This window comes from Dendronephthya gigantea, unplaced genomic scaffold (assembly GCF_004324835.1).
Source record: "Dendronephthya gigantea isolate DGI-Jeju-01 unplaced genomic scaffold, DenGig_1.0 000071F, whole genome shotgun sequence".
NCBI lineage: Eukaryota > Metazoa > Cnidaria > Anthozoa > Malacalcyonacea > Nephtheidae > Dendronephthya > Dendronephthya gigantea.
In genome coordinates this window covers 475,538-494,673 of record NW_021163081.1, presented here as the reverse complement: position 1 = coordinate 494,673, position 19,136 = coordinate 475,538, and the positions used below count along the sequence as shown (strand labels likewise).

The 19,136-nt window shown below is 37.2% G+C and overlaps 3 protein-coding genes across 3 annotated transcripts; 2 read left to right on the top strand and 1 right to left on the bottom strand.

The window, feature by feature from the left end:
• The first annotated feature begins 3,700 nt into the window (after positions 1-3,700).
• On the top strand, positions 3,701-4,565 carry LOC114531434. Its single transcript, XM_028553037.1, has 3 exons — positions 3,701-3,948; positions 4,054-4,096; positions 4,273-4,565. Exons 1-3 carry the CDS (start codon positions 3,730-3,732, stop codon positions 4,503-4,505), a joined length of 495 nt encoding a protein of 164 aa, XP_028408838.1. The 5' UTR covers positions 3,701-3,729; the 3' UTR covers positions 4,506-4,565.
• A 2,861-nt stretch (positions 4,566-7,426) lies between these two features.
• On the top strand, positions 7,427-9,831 carry LOC114531405. The gene is made up of 3 exons (XM_028553019.1): positions 7,427-7,612; positions 7,874-8,556; positions 8,739-9,831. The coding sequence occupies exons 1-3, from the start codon at positions 7,427-7,429 to the stop codon at positions 9,829-9,831; spliced, it is 1,962 nt and encodes a 653-aa protein (XP_028408820.1).
• Positions 9,832-16,998: 7,167 nt separating this feature from the next.
• On the bottom strand, positions 16,999-18,319 carry LOC114531404. The gene is made up of 3 exons (XM_028553018.1): positions 18,307-18,319; positions 18,151-18,186; positions 16,999-18,059 (listed from the first exon to the last, which is right to left on the bottom strand). Exons 1-3 carry the CDS (start codon positions 18,317-18,319, stop codon positions 16,999-17,001), a joined length of 1,110 nt encoding a protein of 369 aa, XP_028408819.1.
• Between the last annotated feature and the right edge of the window lie 817 nt (positions 18,320-19,136).

Genomic DNA, 19,136 nt, shown 5'->3' with positions numbered 1-19,136 from the left:
GCAAAAATGAGAGATTATAATAATTTTAGAATACTAAATAAGTCAATGGAGCAAAGAGAAGCTAGACTTGCAAAAAGAAGAGAATATAATAAATCAGGAAAAGAAAAATTTAATAATGAGACCATTCAGCAAAAGGAAGCTAGACTTGCCAAAAATAATGAACGAAAAAGAGCTTGTAGAAAAAAAAATCACTCTGCAAAGCAGTACGAGACAAAAGGTAACAAATCGCATTCAGTGAGAGTTGTTACAGATGCTGTACATTACTTGCCCAGTGAGAATATTGATACATTTGCACTTGTTAAAAAGTTTCATAATTCTGTATCTAGAGGACCTTTGTATGTTTGCACTTGCTGTGATCAATTATGGTATAAACATTCTGTCTCCCCTGCAGACAGAGTAAAAATGGTCAGTCCTGATATAATCAAGTATCTGCAAAATATAAAAAGTGTTGATAACATTGAATGGGTTTGTCAAACCTGTAACAATTACTTAATGAAAGGGAAAGTTCCCCCTTGTGCAATTGCCAATGGCATGAAATTTCCAGAAAAACCATCTTTCTTATTGCTCCTCGACTAGCATTTCAAAAGATTTTTCAGGCCCCAAGGGGTGGTCAACTCAAGATTACTGGTAATGTTGTCAATGTTCCAGCAGATGTAAACAGCACAGTAAATGTGCTTCCTAGATTATCAGATGAGACAGGTACTATTAAAGTTCAACTTAAACGAAGATTACAATACAAAAGTTTTGCGCTTTCAATGAATATAAGACCTCACAAAGTAATGCAAGCAGCTGCATGGTTGATTAACACAAGTCCTTTGTATGAAGATAAAGGCATCATTATCAATGAGAATTGGTTGAGAAGTTTACAAGAGTCAATGGATGATACATCTGATAGTATTGAAACGTCAAATGATGCAGATGATTTAACAACACCCAACTCTCCAGAAGATGAATGGACTGAAGGTGAAGCTGAGATACCGGCTGGAGTAACCGACACTATGTTGACTCCACCAGATTTTGTCAGTGATAGTGAAAGACAGGAAATTTATAATGTTGCACCTGGTGAAGGTAATAGACCATTGAGTATATTTAGAGATCAGTATTCTGAAGAAATGGCATATCCAGGAATATTTCTCGGACAAAAAAGACCAGATGACAAACAAAGGTTAAGAAGTGTTTACTATAGTGAAATATGTAAATCTGAGTTAAGAAGATCGGATCGACGAGCTGCCATGTGTGTTGAAAATATATTCTTCAAAGCTAAAAAATTACAAATGAAATTTTTGATTGGTCAGTCACAGATTGCTCTCCGAAAAAACAAAATAGGTAACAGAACACTTACTGCTGGAGACCTAAAAACTACAGAAGGTTTACAAAGTTTAATAAACCATGATGATGGTTTCAGATTTATGAAAACTCTCAGGGGTTCACCACCTTATTTTGAACGAGCCAAAAAGGACTTGTTTGCTATGATTCGCCAGTTGGGACCAGCATCATTATTTTGCAGTTTCTCATCAGCAGAAACAAAATGGAATCACTTATTAAGAATTCTCGGTAAACTTATTGATCACAAAGAATTTAGTGATGAAGAATTAAATAATCTTACTTGGGAGGAAAGGTGTCGACTGATTCAAAGTGACCCAGTAACCTGTGCAAGACATTTTGATTTTCAGTTCAATACTTTCTTAAAAGATGTCTTACACCCGTTTTCAAAAGTCTGAGCCTGACATGTGGGTTTTGTGACACATGACCTTTCAAAATGGCGGCATCGTGTTTGGCCGAGCATGAATCCGATTTCGATGAAACAGACGATGAAACAAACAATATTAATGAGGAAATAGATTATACTGAAACTCAATACAACAATAGCGTTTATAATGTACAGTTACCTGGCGAAGAGGACACTCAAATCGTCGACAGAGAAGCGATTGAGGTTAGTTTTACTATTATTATCATTTATCATGTTTTGCCCATATTAATTTTTAATTAGTACAATTTTTATTCATAAATTCATAGAAACAATACCGGTACATTTCTGGTAAAACAACTAACTATTATTCATTATAGAGAGAAGTGATATTGTATTTAGAGACAAAGAATGGAAACGTTTCTGGTGCTGAATGTTCACCATTGGTGTTGCCGCCCAGATGGGACTACGCGACGTTGAGAACCTGTGTAACAGACTACATCTCTCGAAAAGTAGGAACTGATCAAATTGTAAAAAAACTGTATTATAAGCGTGCAAATAAGAAGTCCTTGGTGTCATTTGATGGGGACATGGATATTCCTGCTTTACTAAAGGAATATCCTTTGGAGGGACCCAAACGAAAAGGAAGGAAGAATAAATGTTATATTTACTTAGCAGTTGATCTCGGGGAAAAAGGTATATATATATATATATATATATATATATATATATATATATATATATATATATATATATATATATATATGTATATATACAGATCATTTTAGCGTTTTACTGAGTGGCTACAGCCTAAAGAAAAGGTATCACCATGAAGGACACATGTAGAATTCATTTTCATATCATTGTTTCTGATGCCAAATTATTGACTGGGATTAGACAGGGTAAATTCTAAAGTTAAAGGCACAGATGCATAACTCAAGGGAACAGGCACCTGTTAGCACTGTTGCTCTCCCCTTGCAGAGTAAAATTTTCTGGTGTCAGACAAAGTGAATACTATATTGTGGGTGAATCAGGGTGCAATGCAGTTCAATGAATTAAAGCCAAAGTGGCTTTGTAATACTCTTACTTAACACTCTTATTTTCCATTAGTATATTGTAGCCTATAGATGCTCCTGTCATGTTTAATGCTGCTATCATATTTAATGCTCTTATGGCCATTGTCAATGTAAAGTGTTAAGCTAATTTAGTTGTTGTTACAGACAACCCTCTTATCAGAAAGTCACCACGTCTACAGGCACAAAAGGTTTCAGATGTATTCATTCATCCTTATGTTAATGGAAAAGTGTTACCAACTGCAGATACTCTGCACAATTTGTCACATAGTGAAACTCTATCAAATATAATTTTGATGATTGTGTCACTTGAAACAGAAAATTTATATGCTCCAAAGAAAGGCTTATTTTGGCTTCGAAAAGATACAAAACAACCTGTTGCGCTAAAGAGTGATGAAGATCTTGCTTCATGCAGACGAGAGTATGGTTTCAAAGTACCTATAAGAATTGCTTGTGAATGCATTGTCAATTCACCATCTGGTAAGAAGCAGTTTTAAACTTTGTTTTATCAATATTTAATTAATTCCTTGTAGTTACTTCAATTAAAAGGTAATTGCCACACTTTATTGTACCAGTATGTGTTTGAGGCTGTTGAGAACAAATATATAAATCTAGGGTATACATTAGGTAAAGTAATATAAATGTCTGCTGCAAATTGTGATACTTGTACCAATATAATCGTGCAATAGTAAAGCAATTTTTCATGTTGTGATCTTTATAGAACCAATATTGTCAAGGAAAAGGAAACTAGATTTGGGAGGAAATAATAGTACAACAGAAAATTAATTATGGAATGATGTCCATGTCTCTCTGGTGCGTGACTTAGAAAAAAAGGGAGTGATGTGGAGATATAACATAAACCACCTCAAGTGTTGGACTGACGAAATAGTGGCTGGAAAATCATCTGGTATTGGGGATGAGCCAGACTGGGAGACGTTTATTGATATTGTAAAAGTTGCACCTAAGAATATGAGAACAACCAGAAGCCCATCTGTATCTAGTGAAACAAGTTTAAGTTTATCACCAACTTCAAACCCTACCACCCAACCTCATAGTACCTCTCCCAACCTGCTGGAAATGTTCATGATACAGAGCCAACAGCGAATGGAAATTGAGGCAAAGCGGGCAGATATGTTTCAAAATACTTTACTAGCAATGATGAGTTCAAATGTTAGACTACCAGTGCAGGTGAGATTTATATATGTGATTAGATATTTGAGTTATTCGCTTGGACAAAGGAAAACAGCAAACAAATCTAATCTTTATGGTTTTCTATTATACTTAATTTCTTAGGAACCCAGCGGATCTGTCCCAATAAAGCCAACTGAAAAAACAGGTATGTTTTCATATATTTTTATTCAGCAATACATATGGAAATCACCAGCATGTTGTATATTGCCTGACAATAACCTTTAGCCATTTTCAAATTTTCCCTAAAGTAATGCAAGTGTATCACACAGTTAGTACCATTCAAAATATGTGGTATCTAATTATATTGCTTTTTTTTGCTAGCCATTCAGCAGCTTACAGAAGAGAATGTATCAAGAGTTTTGAAAAAGATAGGGCTGGAACGTTATTGCCAATGTTTTTTAGATAATCATGTAGATGGTATCCTCCTTGAAGCCATGATACACCACACCCTTGGTAATGGTTTGCTGGCAAGTCTTGGTGTTATAGATGAAAATGACCGCTCACTTTTAGTCAGGGAAATCTATAAAGTGAAGTTCCAGGGATATGAAGATTAAAGTTAGAATACTCACATGCACTGCTTTAGTCATAGCCACATGAAGATATCATCCGAGAACATGAGGTTTTTGATATCTGTCAATGTTGAGTTAGAGTACATCATTTAAAAACAAAAAACATACTGTACTGTGTTGATATTAAGTTCATAAAATAGTTATATCTTAACACTTATAATTCAAATTAAGTTATGAATCCCAGTTGGAATTGGGATTTGACTGGTATAGCAGAAGCATTTTTGCCAAGTGTTGTTAATTTTATCATGCACTTGTTTCTGAGCAACCTGTCTGACTTAGCAATGACAAAATATAGTATTATCCCACTACATTTTTTTCATATGCAGGTCAGTAGGTACATATAAAGAAAGAATGTTGTATTTTTTATAGTGTTATGAATATTAAAACTTTTCTAGTTTTTGTATTTCTACCAACTTTAAAATACAGTTGACTTGTTGTTTATAGCAGCTATTTTTGAGTATTACATAGATCCACACAACAGCATAAGAAATTCATATAGAAACAATACTGTACCTCATATAGTGCTATCTCGAAGCATCGTTTTGGATACTTTTCACATATATCTTGATGACACTGTAGCCACTCTTTTGCAGTGCCAAATGCGATTTCGATTGGGTTTAAGTCTGGTGAATATGGTCTATATGTAAACACAGATGCATGTATATATGTTATTGATAGGTGTGGCATTTCCCATTTTTGTGTCATACCTTTTGCTCTATATTTTGAGTACAAAGCAAGTAATGGACAATGTCAATTGTGCATTTACATATCATTGGAAATTACGTTTCCTGTTGTCTATTTGGTGAATGTGCCAATGGGGGCATTCTATTCATTTGTAAAGACACTATAAATAGCTCTAGTCAATACTAAGAGTTATGTAAATACTTACGGTAAAAATATGATAAGACCACCCTTGCTGCGAACCATGTTGATAATTCGTTCAGAATAGTGTATGGTGCAGTTATCTAGAACCACAACTGAGCATTTTTCTTGCTTTGCAAATGACCCAATGTGGGGTAAAATAAAATGCTCAAAACAAAACTCAAACTGGACCATGTCATAGGCACCAATTATATTTCGAGATACTCGACTTCAATTTAACAATGCATTGTCTTTATTATTCACTCCTTTAACAAAATTACAGTTAATTCAAAGAATATAAACTATAACAAAACAAAGTATTTAATCATCCGGTCCCTTATTGCCGCTGGCCTGCGCCTTCTCTTCGTCTTTTTTGTTCACTCAAGCATGGCGGACGATCAAGAAAATGTTTCAGTCTTGGAAAATATAGTCAATCCGTATCCATCAGAGCAGGAAGATTCCATGGAAGGTAGGAAACCTCTTCCGACAGACCTTGTTCAGGCCGTAGTGGCCGATCAAGGCTTACTTGCACAACTTTCATCCGCACTTTTGGCACAAATGGCTCCGCATTTAATAAAGCAAAATACTGCAGTGGTTCATGCCCAAGCAGTCGTTGACAGTCCCGGAGTATCAGAAGATCAAACAGGAACTGAAAATCTAACATTACCAGGAGTATCTGACGATCAAACTGGTACACAGAATCACTCAAATCCCGCTGCATCGGATGATCAGTTGGGTACATCTATTTCTGGTACTAAGCGAGGGCGAACAACAGTTATTCAACTGGACGATGACTGTCCGGTGTCGGCCAAAAAGGTTCGCACTACTGGCGATGTTGAGAGTGAGGTGGAAGAGACAGAGACGGATCATTTACTCTCTCCAAACTCGCGATGGGAGGCTAGTGAAAGTCTATCCCAGTTTCTAGCTACGACAGTGAAGAAGCTAAATAAGTTTGAGCGGAAGACCTTGGTTAAAGTTTATCCTAGACCAAATGTGGATGTAGTTTATACCCCTACTATGGATGAATATTTGAAACCTTTCATCCAGGGTATAACCTTGCCTGATAAACCCCTCAAAGAGCTACAGGACAATGTACTTGATGTCTTTGGTCCTCTGTGTACAGCATATGAGAACTTTCTATCCATGGAAAGCGCAATTTCTACAGATGGGGTAGTGCAACTGGATGCAACTAGCGTTCGCGGTTTCATGGATTGTATAAAGCATGCAATGCTTTTGACAGGGGATGTAGCTTCTCAAATTTCTACTAACCGACGAGAGCTGGTCTTGAAAAAAATAAACCACCTAATGGTGTCCCTTGCTCAAGAGGAGTTCCCAGATACGAATCGTAATTTGTTTGGGCCAGGGTTTGAACAACGCCTCAAGACTAGATCTGAGACCGCGGAGACAATTGGCAAAGCAACCCGTGTTGGCAAGCCCTTTTTTCGAGGGGGGGCCTCCAGGGGAGTTCACAGACCCTGTGGAGGCCGTCAAGGATTCAGCTTCAGGACCTTCTGCCCAAGCAGTTTCAGACCAAGAGGGAACATACAAGCCAGGGGCAGTGGAAACCGGGGCCGTGGCCAGTTTCCACGATTTCCAAACCCGCAGTCCTACAAGAACTTCCAGTACTAAAGAATGCCAGACCAGATACTCTACCAAAAGGTATGTTTTTAGAGATTTTGCAATTCAAGGTACCCGAGATTGCACCTCAAACAGGGCGTCTAAAATTTTTCACCCAAGCTTGGGAGCAGGTTACCCAGGATCCTTGGGTCTTACAGGTTATCCAGGGTTATCAGATAGAGTTTGTTTCTACCCCTCTGCAGCATTCCCTTCCCCACCCCCCAAATATTGCTCTAACACAGGACACTGTGTTGGAACAAGAGGTATTGGAACTGTGGAGGAAACAGGCAATTCAGCCAGTACCACCTTCATCTCTAGAGGGGGGGTTTATAAGTTCCATGTTTGTGGTACCCAAGAAAGATGGGGGAAATCGCCCAGTAGTCAATCTAAAACCGTTAAACCAGTATCTGGCCTACGAGCATTTCAAAATGGAGGGCATTCACATGTTGCGGGATTTACTGAAAAAGGACGATTTTCTTGTGAAAATCGACCTCAAAGATGCGTATCTGACGGTACCGATTTGCAAAAATCACCAAAAATACCTCCGTTTTCTCTGGAAGGGCACAATGATGGAATTCAGGTGTCTCCCGTTTGGGCTAGCCACAGCTCCAAGGGTTTTAACAAAGCTTATGAAGCCGGTAGTAGCAGCTTTGCGCCAAAGAGGAATTCGTCTAATTATATATTTAGACGACATCCTTATTATGGCAGAGTCTCACAATCTAGCATTGGACCATGCAGCCTCCACACTAAATCTTCTAGAGGGACTCGGCTTTCTAGTAAATTATCAAAAGTCCCATCTCTCGCCTGGCCAGCAGATGGAATTTCTGGGGTTTTTAATCGATTCAAACTCCATGACACTTCAACTTCCGGGCGAGAAATTGCGAAAAATTCGCAAGAAGTGTCAGGGGCTGTTGGATCAAGGCTCAATTTCAGTTCGCGAATTGTCAAAATTCCTGGGCCTCCTGACCTCATCCATTCAAGCGATATTTCCAGCCCCTATCTATTACAGACATCTTCAGAGGTTAAAGAATATAACTTTATCCTCCCAAAAAACCTACGAGGCCTTGGTTGCTTTAGATCCCCCGGCCAGAGAAGAAATTCTTTGGTGGAGAGACCATCTCCATGCATGGAACGGCCGGGCTCTGTTTCAGGACCATGTGGACCTCATAATAGAGACTGATGCCTCGCAGAAGGGATGGGGAGCATGTTGCGAAGGTGTGAGAACAGGGGGCCCTTGTTCCTTCAAAGAAAAGAAATATCACATCAACGGTCTCGAACTCCTAGCAGGTTCCTTGGCGATCAAAACGTTCACCAAATCCAGAGTTTGTGCTCATGTAAGACTGTTGATGGACAACACATCGGCAGTTGCTTACATAAACAAGATGGGAGGTACCCATTCCCAAGCTCTGGCCAATTTAGCAATAGATCTTTGGGAGTGGTGCTTCCAAAATCAGTTGGTGGTGTCTGCTCAGCATCTACCCAGATACTTGAATATGAGGGCAGATCAGGAGTCCAGAGTGATTCAGGACTCCAGCGATTGGAAGCTGGACCCATCAGTGTTTCAAATACTCTTAACCAGATGGGGGCCTTTCCAAGTCGACCTTTTCGCATCCCGACTAACTCATCAGCTACCAATTTTTGCCAGTTGGAAGCCGGATCCAGTGGCAACTTATACGGATGCATTTTCCATGAATTGGAACAAGATACAGGGATATGCATTTCCCCCTTTCTCTCTCATAGGCCGGTGTTTACGGCAGGTGATGTATCAAAAAGTGGACCATCTGGTGCTGGTAGCACCAGTTTGGGCCACTCAGCCTTGGTACCCACTACTTCTGCAACTCTGCGTGGATTTGCCGATGAAGGGCAGTCAAGCTCACCCTCTGGACAATCTGCAGTTAGCTGGGTGGAGGCTGTCAGCAAATGTCACGAAACTACAAGCCTTTCAGGGGAAGCTAGAGACATTTTGTTGGCAGCCTGGAGACAGAACACCAGTAGCACCTATGCCTCTGCTTGGAGTAAGTGGGTTAGCTGGTGCGATCAACAACAAATTAATCCACTTTCAGCACCTATAGAAAGTATTTTAGAATTTCTTACAAGGCAATTTAAGGATGGTAAGGCGTATAGATCTATTAATGTTTATCGCTCAGCTTTATCCTCAGTGCTGCCTCCGGTTGATTCTTGGAAAGTTGGGGCTCATCCTTTGGTTTCTCAATTACTAAAAGGAATGTTTAATTTGCGACCTCCTCAACCAAAATACTCTCATACTTGGAAAGTTTCCCAGTTGTTACGTTTTATTAAATCACTTGGGCCAAATGATACGCTCAGTCTTAAACTTTTGTCCTTCAAGTTAGTAACACTTTTGGGTCTAACAGCTCCAGATAGATCTTCAGATTTAGCGAAAAGAGATTTGAGATTCCGTACTTTTCATCCTGAGGGAGTGTCCTTCGCACTCTCTGGCCTCTCAAAAACGTCTAAGCCGGGAGATTCGCCTAAGACAAGCTTTCATGCAGCGTTTAAAGAGGACAGGGACCTTTGCCCAGTAGAATGTTTAAAGAGTTACAAAATTAGAACTGGTGACTATCGTTCAGGTGAAAAACCTACTAGTAACAAACTGTTTTTATCCTATATTTCTCCTCATAATCCCGTATCGTCATCAACTTTAGCCAGATGGATAAAATCTTTGCTGCAATTAGCGGGCATAGATACGTCCATTTTTTCAGCGCACTCGTTAAGAGGGGCGGCTACTACGGAAGCATTAAATCGGAAGGGTGTATCAGTATTAGATATTTTGGGTATGGCAGACTATCTCGTCTCGTATCTCTCATATAATTAATATTATACTGCATCTGCTACACAGACTTGCATAATCTACAATTATTAGTGAGCTGTTGTGATCCCTGTCATTGACATTGCAGCCAAAACACTAAATCTTTTTCCTCTGGTAAAATTTCCATGGTTAGCCAATCTGCATCCTCTCAATGACATGCCAAACTTCCTCTAGAATACAGTAAAATAAACAAGTTACTGATCACTGCAAGCATCTTTTCCTTTCACACACAAAAATATTTTAGAGCAAATATGCATTTCATAATTCATAGGTTATAATCAAGTTTACTCAACACTATAATTTTCACATATATTTGAAATGTATTTACACTCATCTCTAGCTGGATCTTACCTGGAATGTTCTATCATCTTTTGCTGATTCATCAACAAAGAGAAACTGATGCTTCTGAATGCCTGCCACAAGATGACGATATTTTGCACGCTTATGTTCATTCCGCTGCTTCGCTATCACATGCAACTGTCAAATGTTAGAGATTAATAAGCCAGGGCATCGATTGCATGAAAAATTAAAAAAAGAAATAACTACCATTGGTTAATGCCTGGGTCTGGGATATTATAAAGATTAGTATCTAATTACTCACCTTTTTCAATGTTAAACCACATCTTCTGAGGTAACGATGTAACGTTGTTAAAGAGTACATAACACCAGTAATGTGGTGCATCCATTCTCTCAATTCGTCGAGATATATTTCAGGGCACTGATCTACCAGCCTCCTAATCAGTAACATATCGGAACCTTTTAATACGAAAATAAACCTAAAGCTTCATTAGCCATACAATTGTTTATTTTGGGTGTAAAAGTACAAATCTAACCTGTTATGATTCTTGGTCGTCCTTTCCTGTGTTTCTCATATTCAACACTGGAGGTTTTCTTGTATATGCCTAAAGTTTTCTTTACGAAAGTTTCTCCGACACGTAAAATTTGCGAAATCTGATTTATCAAAAATCCATCGTTGTTTAAAAATACAACTCTCCATCGAAGAGCAATTGGATACGATTTCACCATATCAAATTTCACCAAAATGACAAATTATACCTATTTTAATTATAAAATTCAGTCACAAAACCCACATGTCAGGCGCAGACTTTTCAGGCGAAGTCGCGTAATTTTGAAAACGGGTGTAATGGGCAAACTTGCCCCATTAGGCAAAATTAAAGATTGGTTTTATAGAGTTGAGTACCAACACCGAGGGTCACCTCATATTCATATGTTGATATGGCTTGAAAATGCACCTGTGTTTGGTGTTGATAAAGATGAAGATGTTGTTGCTTATATTGACAGCATAATTACCTGTAACAAACCAGAAGATGATTTGGAAATACTCGATCTTGTAAATAGACAGACACACAGGCATTCTCATACTTGCAGGAAAAAGTCTAAAAATATTTGTAGATTCAACTATCCACAACCACCAATGAGATGTACTCAGATTCTTTATCCACTTGATGAAGATACTTCTTTGACTGCTGCTAAAGCCAGCAAAGAATTGTGGAAAAATATTAAAAGTAAACTAAATGATTTCAAGGAAGGTAAAGACATTACCTTTGATGAACTACTACAAGATTTAGATGTTTCAGAACGTCAGTATATCCTTGCTATACGATCATCTTTGAATACTCCAACAATCTTTTTGAAAAGAAGTCCAAATGAGTTAAGGATTAATAATTACAATCCTGTTTGTCTTCGAGCATGGCGAGCAAACATTGACATTCAATATGTCTTAGATGTATATGCATGTGCAATGTATATTGTATCATATATTTCCAAAGCCCAAAAAGGAATGAGTGAATTACTTCGTAAAGCTTGTGCTGAAGCAAAAGGAGGGAATACTAATATCAAGCAGCAAGTTCGTGATATTGGCAACAAATTTTTGAACGCTGTCGAAATAAGTGCACAAGAAGCAGTGTATGTTGTTCTGCAACTTCCAATGCGAAAATCTTCACGTAATGTAATTTTCATTAATACATCTCCTCCTTCTGAAAGAGTCGAATTGCTTAAACCGTTGAGTGAAATAGAGAAAATGGCTGATGAATCGGAAGAAATTCAGTCTGGAGGTCTTTTAAAAAGATATATAGAACGACCTGATTGTTTGCAAAATGTGACACTAGCTGATTGGGCAGCATGGTACGACTCTTGTGGTCAACAGACATATAGAAAAACAAACAAGTCTGATGTTGATAAACTTCCATTAGAAAATGATGATGAAGATAATGACGATGAATTACCAAATGACGAAAATCTTCAAATGGTAAAAGCTTCTGGAAGTAAAAATGTAAAGAAAAGATCTCGATCTAGAGTAATCCGAAGTGTCTGGTTTAATAAAGAGGCACAACCTGAAAAACATTATCGGGAGTTAATTATGCTATTTACTCCTTGGCGAAATGAGCAAACCGATTTGTTGAGAAATTATTCTTCTTTTGAGGAGCACTATTTAGCTCGATATGATGAAATAAATAAGCAAATGGAGCAATATGCTGTTTGTAGTGAAGATTTAAATGAAATTGGACATAATTTTGACGAATGTGATGATGCTTTTGATACAATAGCACCTGTGACACAAGATGTTGAACGACATGATCAGGACCAAGGATGTGTGGACACACATCCAGATTTAAACGAAACTTTTGATCATCTTGCAGAAAATTTGGGTATACCGTCTTCTTTACCAAATAATGAACCGCTCATCTTAAATGAAATGCAAGATAACGAATATCGAGCTTTAGTTCAGATGCTGAATAAGAAACAAAGAGAGTTTTTCTATCATGCTCTGCATTTGATAAAAACATCAGATAAACCATTTTACGCATTCCTCAGTGGAAGTGGAGGTGTTGGAAAGTCTCACCTTATTAAATCGATATACCAGGCAGCATTGAAGTATTACAATTCACGAGCAGGGGACGATTTTCATCGTGTTCATATATTATTGCTTGCTCCAACAGGAAAAGCTGCATATCTTATAAAAGGTAACCCGATTCACAGTGCCTTGCGCATTCCAGCTAGTCAGTCCCTAAAAAATTATAAACCATTGGATTCTGGCAGATTAAACACGATGAGACTGGAACTGGGTTCATTAAAGTTAATATTACTTGATGAAATATCAATGGTTGGCAACAGTATGTTCACCATTCAATTGAACAACCGTTTGAAAGATTTAAAAGGTAGCAAAGAAGATTTCGGCGGTGTCAGTATAATCACAATAGGTGATTTATTTCAACTGAAGCCTGTAATGGATAGTTATATATTCACAGATGTTCAGTGCTTAAATTCTTACGATATTCTTGCCCCAAACTTATGGAGGAAATATTTTAAAATGTTTGAGCTCAATGAAATCATGAGACAGAGAGAAAGCAAGATTTCCGCAGAGATTCTCAATCGACTTCGTGAAGGTAATCATACTCCTAGTGATCTTAAAAAACTGAAAGAGAGATGCGTTGAAGAGAATATGTGTCCCAGAGACGCCCCACGTTTATTCATTCAAAATGCTTTAGTTGATGAATATAATCATAAAGTTTATCAATCATTCAATCGTGGTGATAAATACGTAATCAAGGCACAAGATAGCGTCATTGGAGCCTGTTCAACTGAACTCAAGGAAAAAATAATCAGACAAATACCACATGTTCCTTTGAAAATTCAAAACAGTTGGCTTATAAGCTACATATTGCAGTCGGACAACGAACAGAACTTGCGATCAATATACGCACTGATGATGGACTAACAAACGGCGCAAGTAATGTCATTAAACATATTGAATTGACCAATGATACCAAACCCTCTGGCCTCGTCTGGGTTCAATTTGACTGCGAAGATGTTGGGAAAAAACCCGACAAGAAAATAGAATCTTATATGCGGGAGGTACATGCATACTAAGTAGTTGGACACCTATTAAACCGGTTACAACACAATTTGCTGTAGGTAAAACAAAGTCTGCTCAAGTGGTAAGAAAGCTAAAACTGTTCATAGATCACAAGGTGATACTCAATCACAAATCGTCGTTAATTTGAATACGAGAAGGGCAATTCCTCATATTCATTACGTCGCTCTAAGCCGAGTAACAACAATTGAAGGACTATATATAACTGATCTCTGCGAAAGTAAGATTTCTGTTGATCCTAAAGTCGTACAAGAAATGCAATCGCTGAGAAATGAGTATAAATTAGATCTTTGTTTTACTCCTTTGTACATGCTGAATCAGACTGATATCAAAATTTGTCATCTAAATGCAAGATCTTTGCACAAGCCCCTAGAACTACAACATCACATGTTACAAAGAACTACAACAATAAGTTATTGAAAAGTAAAGAAATGCCATAGTATAACATGGTTAGATCAAACCAGGCCAATCTTTATTGGCCTGCCTCCAATTTACAGCATTTTTTGGTTATTTTTTTCTATTTTCTGTTTCCTTTTCACTTATTTATTTCTTTCTTTTAGGTTCCGGCGGCACATCTTCAAATTAATCACATGGCTTCAAAGCTAGCTTCAATCATCAATAATTTAAAGGTAAATAATGCCAGTTTTATTGCTAATTTGATATTAGTATTGAATCTGCCGTACGTAATGAATCCCAAATGTGCCTTCGTTTTTCTACATTAACGTGTGTCTTTTTTTACAGTTCAGCTACGCTCACAGAAGTTGCCGAACTATCTACAATTAAGTCAGCGATGCTCCTTGTTTTAAAACACGTTGGTCGACGCCAAATGAACTTGATAAAAAGGCCAAGCACGACAAAAAATATATCGATATCCTCGTCCATCTGGTATCGACATCCAAAAAACTGTCACTGGAATGTGGATACCAAACAAGAACAGTTCTCTTTTCTTAACCAAAGCATCACTGAACTTCTTGACACATTCATGCAAGACAAAGGCAACAAAATGATGCATTTCTGGTAACTATTATTTGTTAGTAAGCGTTTACATCAGTGCTGAATAACGGATTCATTCTTAACTGATTGTCGGACTGATAATATCATCAATGAACAATGTAAACAAGCTAATGAATTCTCATTGGATCAATAAGCTCGGGCAACTTTCTCCGACTAATTAATGGTGATAGAAACATTGTCCGTGATGCTAGTTTTGCCTTCGTATACTGGATTCATGGTATCGTTAAAAAAGTAATTTCGTACGAAAGAAGAACTATGGCAAGAAACTTTGCATTGATGATTTATAACATCATTCAAAATCAACCTCTTAGCTAACATCGTATATTGCATACATCGAACGACAAAATTACATGCACAAATTGACACAAATTGTTGTAAAACAATAAACATCGTAGCGCGCTGATATTGAAGTGAAAGCTGATTAACCAGTGACTTTTTGAAATTGTAAAAAAAACTGGAACACTCCGAAAACTTCTTCTTTTATATCTGATATTTGTTATATATCATAATGTGTGCGGCCTTCCTGGAACCTGACTTCTTTCCTTTTGTACTGTCAACATTGTTTTGTCCAACACGTCTTATTTCTAATATTTTTGTGTATACTTTTTCTATATTCTCTCTCTTGTAAAAAAATGTTTTATGTGTGAATTCCGTCATTAGAAATTTATATGAAGAATGTCCATATAATTGTCTAGAATGTGTATTTCATGTGATTATTTAATTTCATTGTGTAATAAAATCTATTTTTCTATTACTGTATCTAACATATATATTAACTAGTGCATTTCTTTGGCGAGAGAGCTTTATGACATTGAAAACGTAAAACTAATCAATGCAATGATTTTTGACGCAATCTGCGATCTGTTTGACAGTGAGCATAACTTGCAAACAACGTTCCTTACCTAACCCTCAAAAAGGCTGCCATAATATCTAATCCATGTCCTTTAGCTAATCGGTTATTTAAATATAGTTTATTAATGGCTGGTATTATATATATTTAGGCAAAGCAACATTTAACTATGTGGTACATTAATGCAATACAAGGTATAGACAAAGGCAACAAAATGAACATTTAGGGAAATTTATTGAGCTAAATTATTTGTCAATACGTGTTTATATCTGTCGTGAATTATGGCATTCAATCTTACAAGGTTGTCAGACTAATATAATGCTGACATAATGTCGATGAACATTGCAAACAAGCTATGAGCTTACTGGATTTATAAGTTTCCACAAATGCACAATTGTCTCTGACTGACTAGTGGTTATACAAATATTGTCAGTGAACCTAAATGCATTGATACTTGATTCCATGGGACATGGTATCGTTTAAAGACTTCGTTACATTGTGGGAAAGGTGACCCAAGTGGGAGGGATCAATCCATGTAACTTTAACTCTAATCATGTAATCCTTTAACTCTACGGAGAACTTAATAGTTTTTCCATAAAAATCTGTTGTATACTGTAGTTGTCTCAGGGGGTAGGTTGTCCCTCTAACTTTTTTCATATAAACATACAGTGGAGTTTTTTTGGGGGAGGCAGGGGGTAGACCAGTAGAGTGTCCCTTGTACCCAAGATCATATAAACAGTGCCAACGAACAGACCTGTTTATAGGGAACCAAGTTAGCATCTATTTGACTGCTGAATAGATTTTGGTTATGCCAACCCAATGGTCCCTGGTCCTGGGTGAGAGTTTTCTGCAATTGTCCAAAAGGAGAAAGGAGTGTATTACTGGTAACTCCAAGTTCACATCATAGTTCAATGTTGGCATGTCTATTGCTTTTCTGTGCAACCAACCAATAGCAGTGTTTTGGTTCAAATTAGATAATCGTTTAATGACATGGTTGACATGGTAAAAATACAATACACACATGATGAGGAGGGGCACAAACCACTCAAAACTACATAGAGTTTCCAAATATTCTCTGCAGGGAACTCTTAGTAACTTTATTTAAACTGTGCTTGAGACTATTTTTTTCAATTCCTGGAGTTGATACTTTGCGGAGATATCAAGATATACCAACAATCACTGCCAACAAAATTGTAATGTAAACAAAATAATAAACATGCAATATAAACTAAATATGAATATAATACACTTGTCTGCTCCCCAATTACCAATCCCTGTATGCCTATGCTTGTCTGAAGCTCAGAAATCAGCAATAACCACTAACTTCTAATATTAACCAATAACTATAAAGTTCAAGTTCAGTTCAGTTAAAACAACATAACACTAATATGCAAAACTCTTACTGTCTGGAGAATTAAAGGTCGATCTTCTCTATATCCAAAATTTTTTTAGATCTTGTGTCATATGATAGTTGTAGCATTTCTAGGTTTAACAATGCTTCAGTTAACTCTGCTTCAGTTATCTGAACTAGATCAATTTTAGAAACTGAAGCCAGCTTTTCTACCGAAGAATTGAAGCCACTCAAATGAATCCTTTCATTTGTATTTTCTGCGTTTTGAACCAAGAGCCGCATGAACCATTGGTATTTGCACATTGACAATTTCGTTGTCATCTTGCATGAAGAACATTCAGCCAACTGACCACTGCATTTGATGATTACTTTTGATGAACAAGATAAACATGTTGGATGTTTTGACACAGAATTAACTCCAATAATACTTCCCATGATTTCTTTTACAGATGAGGTCATATCTGCAGCAGGAAGGCTTTCTTTAAAGGCACTTGTTGGTGAAATTTTGCAATCTTCATCTGCTTTTGGCGTGTTAAGATATCGCTCAGAGTTTTGAAATTTCAGGCGAAGTTGATTGAAGGTGTATGTTTTCTCTACCTCAATAGTATCAGTATGACTTCTCCACAGCACAAGTTTTATTGATCCTGTTGGGTCAACAAGGAATCCCTCTTGTTTCTTGAGTGCACCAGATGGCATTAGAATTACTTTAGTTGCAGATAAATGAGCAACATATCCTGTAACTGTGACCAGCTGTCCAGGGGTTGTTTGCGATAGAGAAGCAATGGTTGTTGGACTTTTTAAGTCTTTGTACTCAAGGGAAGTTATGGTTAGAACAATTGACGTGTACTTGTTAATAATTACATCGTCTTTCCCAAACTTGTTGCTAGTTTGATATTTCCTAATCTTCACTGGACTTTTTTGTTTTGCATGGGAGTCGAGTGTTTCCCACTTTTGAGGTGCAAAACATACAGCATTGAAAACTTTTCCTTCTGCTTGAAGGTTGCAGTTAAAATACTTCGTACTTCCAGATGCTTTGACAGGTGAAACACAATGAACAAAGCATGTAATATCAGATGAGTCTGGCTTAGTCTTAGGTGCAGAAGCCGAATCTGACTGTGTAGAAGCTGAAAATTGAAGGTATAAAAACAGTCAGCACTAGTAACAGCAAAAACCTAGTGCTATTCCCGAAAGATACTACAAAATCTGAATACTTACGTACTGGTTTGTCCATGTCATTTTTATCTGGAAAGTCTGGAAATTAAAAAGGGAAATTTCGTAAGATAAATAAACACAATTCCTCCTAGTTTTCGAAATATCAAAGTAAAAAGACAAAAACACCATAAAAGCATCAAAATAAAATGATTTTCTCACCTTCCTTCGACATACTTTAATGCACAATCAAAAAATACATGTGGTCACCCGTCACTGTCACCGTGTACTCAGTCACATGACCCAATATATGATCGCAAGTTAGTCGTGAAAATTTCGCTATTCTCCGGTACGCTCTCGTTTCGAATGCAACTCACATGACCAGAGCATGACTATTCACATCGTGGTCACTGATCGTGGTCCGTACGCTGACTTGGGCATTCCCATGATCCTTTGCGTCATCAATTTTTATCGCTTCGTTAGGGACTGTGGAAGAGTCAGGTCCGTACGTAGAAATATTGGAAATCCAGCATTCAGTAACAAAGTGGCAAGCCATACCATATATAGGCTTGCCGCAAAAATTGCAAAACTTCTGAATATATATCAGGCTCTCTGTCCAACATTTGTAATGTTTTCAGTACTCTCGCTCTTGTAAAAAATGTGTTCATTCCGTATTCCGTCGTTTAAAATTTATATGAAGAATGTGCATAAATTGTCTATAATAGGTATTTCATATGATTATCAAATTTAATTGTGTAATAAAATCTACTTTGTTTATGAGCTTGATGTCCAAAAGACATTTTATAGGAATAATTAAAAGCCGGTGACCATGCGCGATTTTTGGGAATGACTAATAAACGATATAAATTGCAGTGCTTTGCTTTACTGTAATCGCTGCTGTTTTCGAGGCTACCCACATGTACGCTATGCGTACCTCTCGTTTGTTTTTTTTTGGTAAATAGATATAAATTAAAAATCTTAATGTGACAATGAATACTTACTTACAGTACTTACATTAATACAACAATACTATATATAATATATTTCTCAAA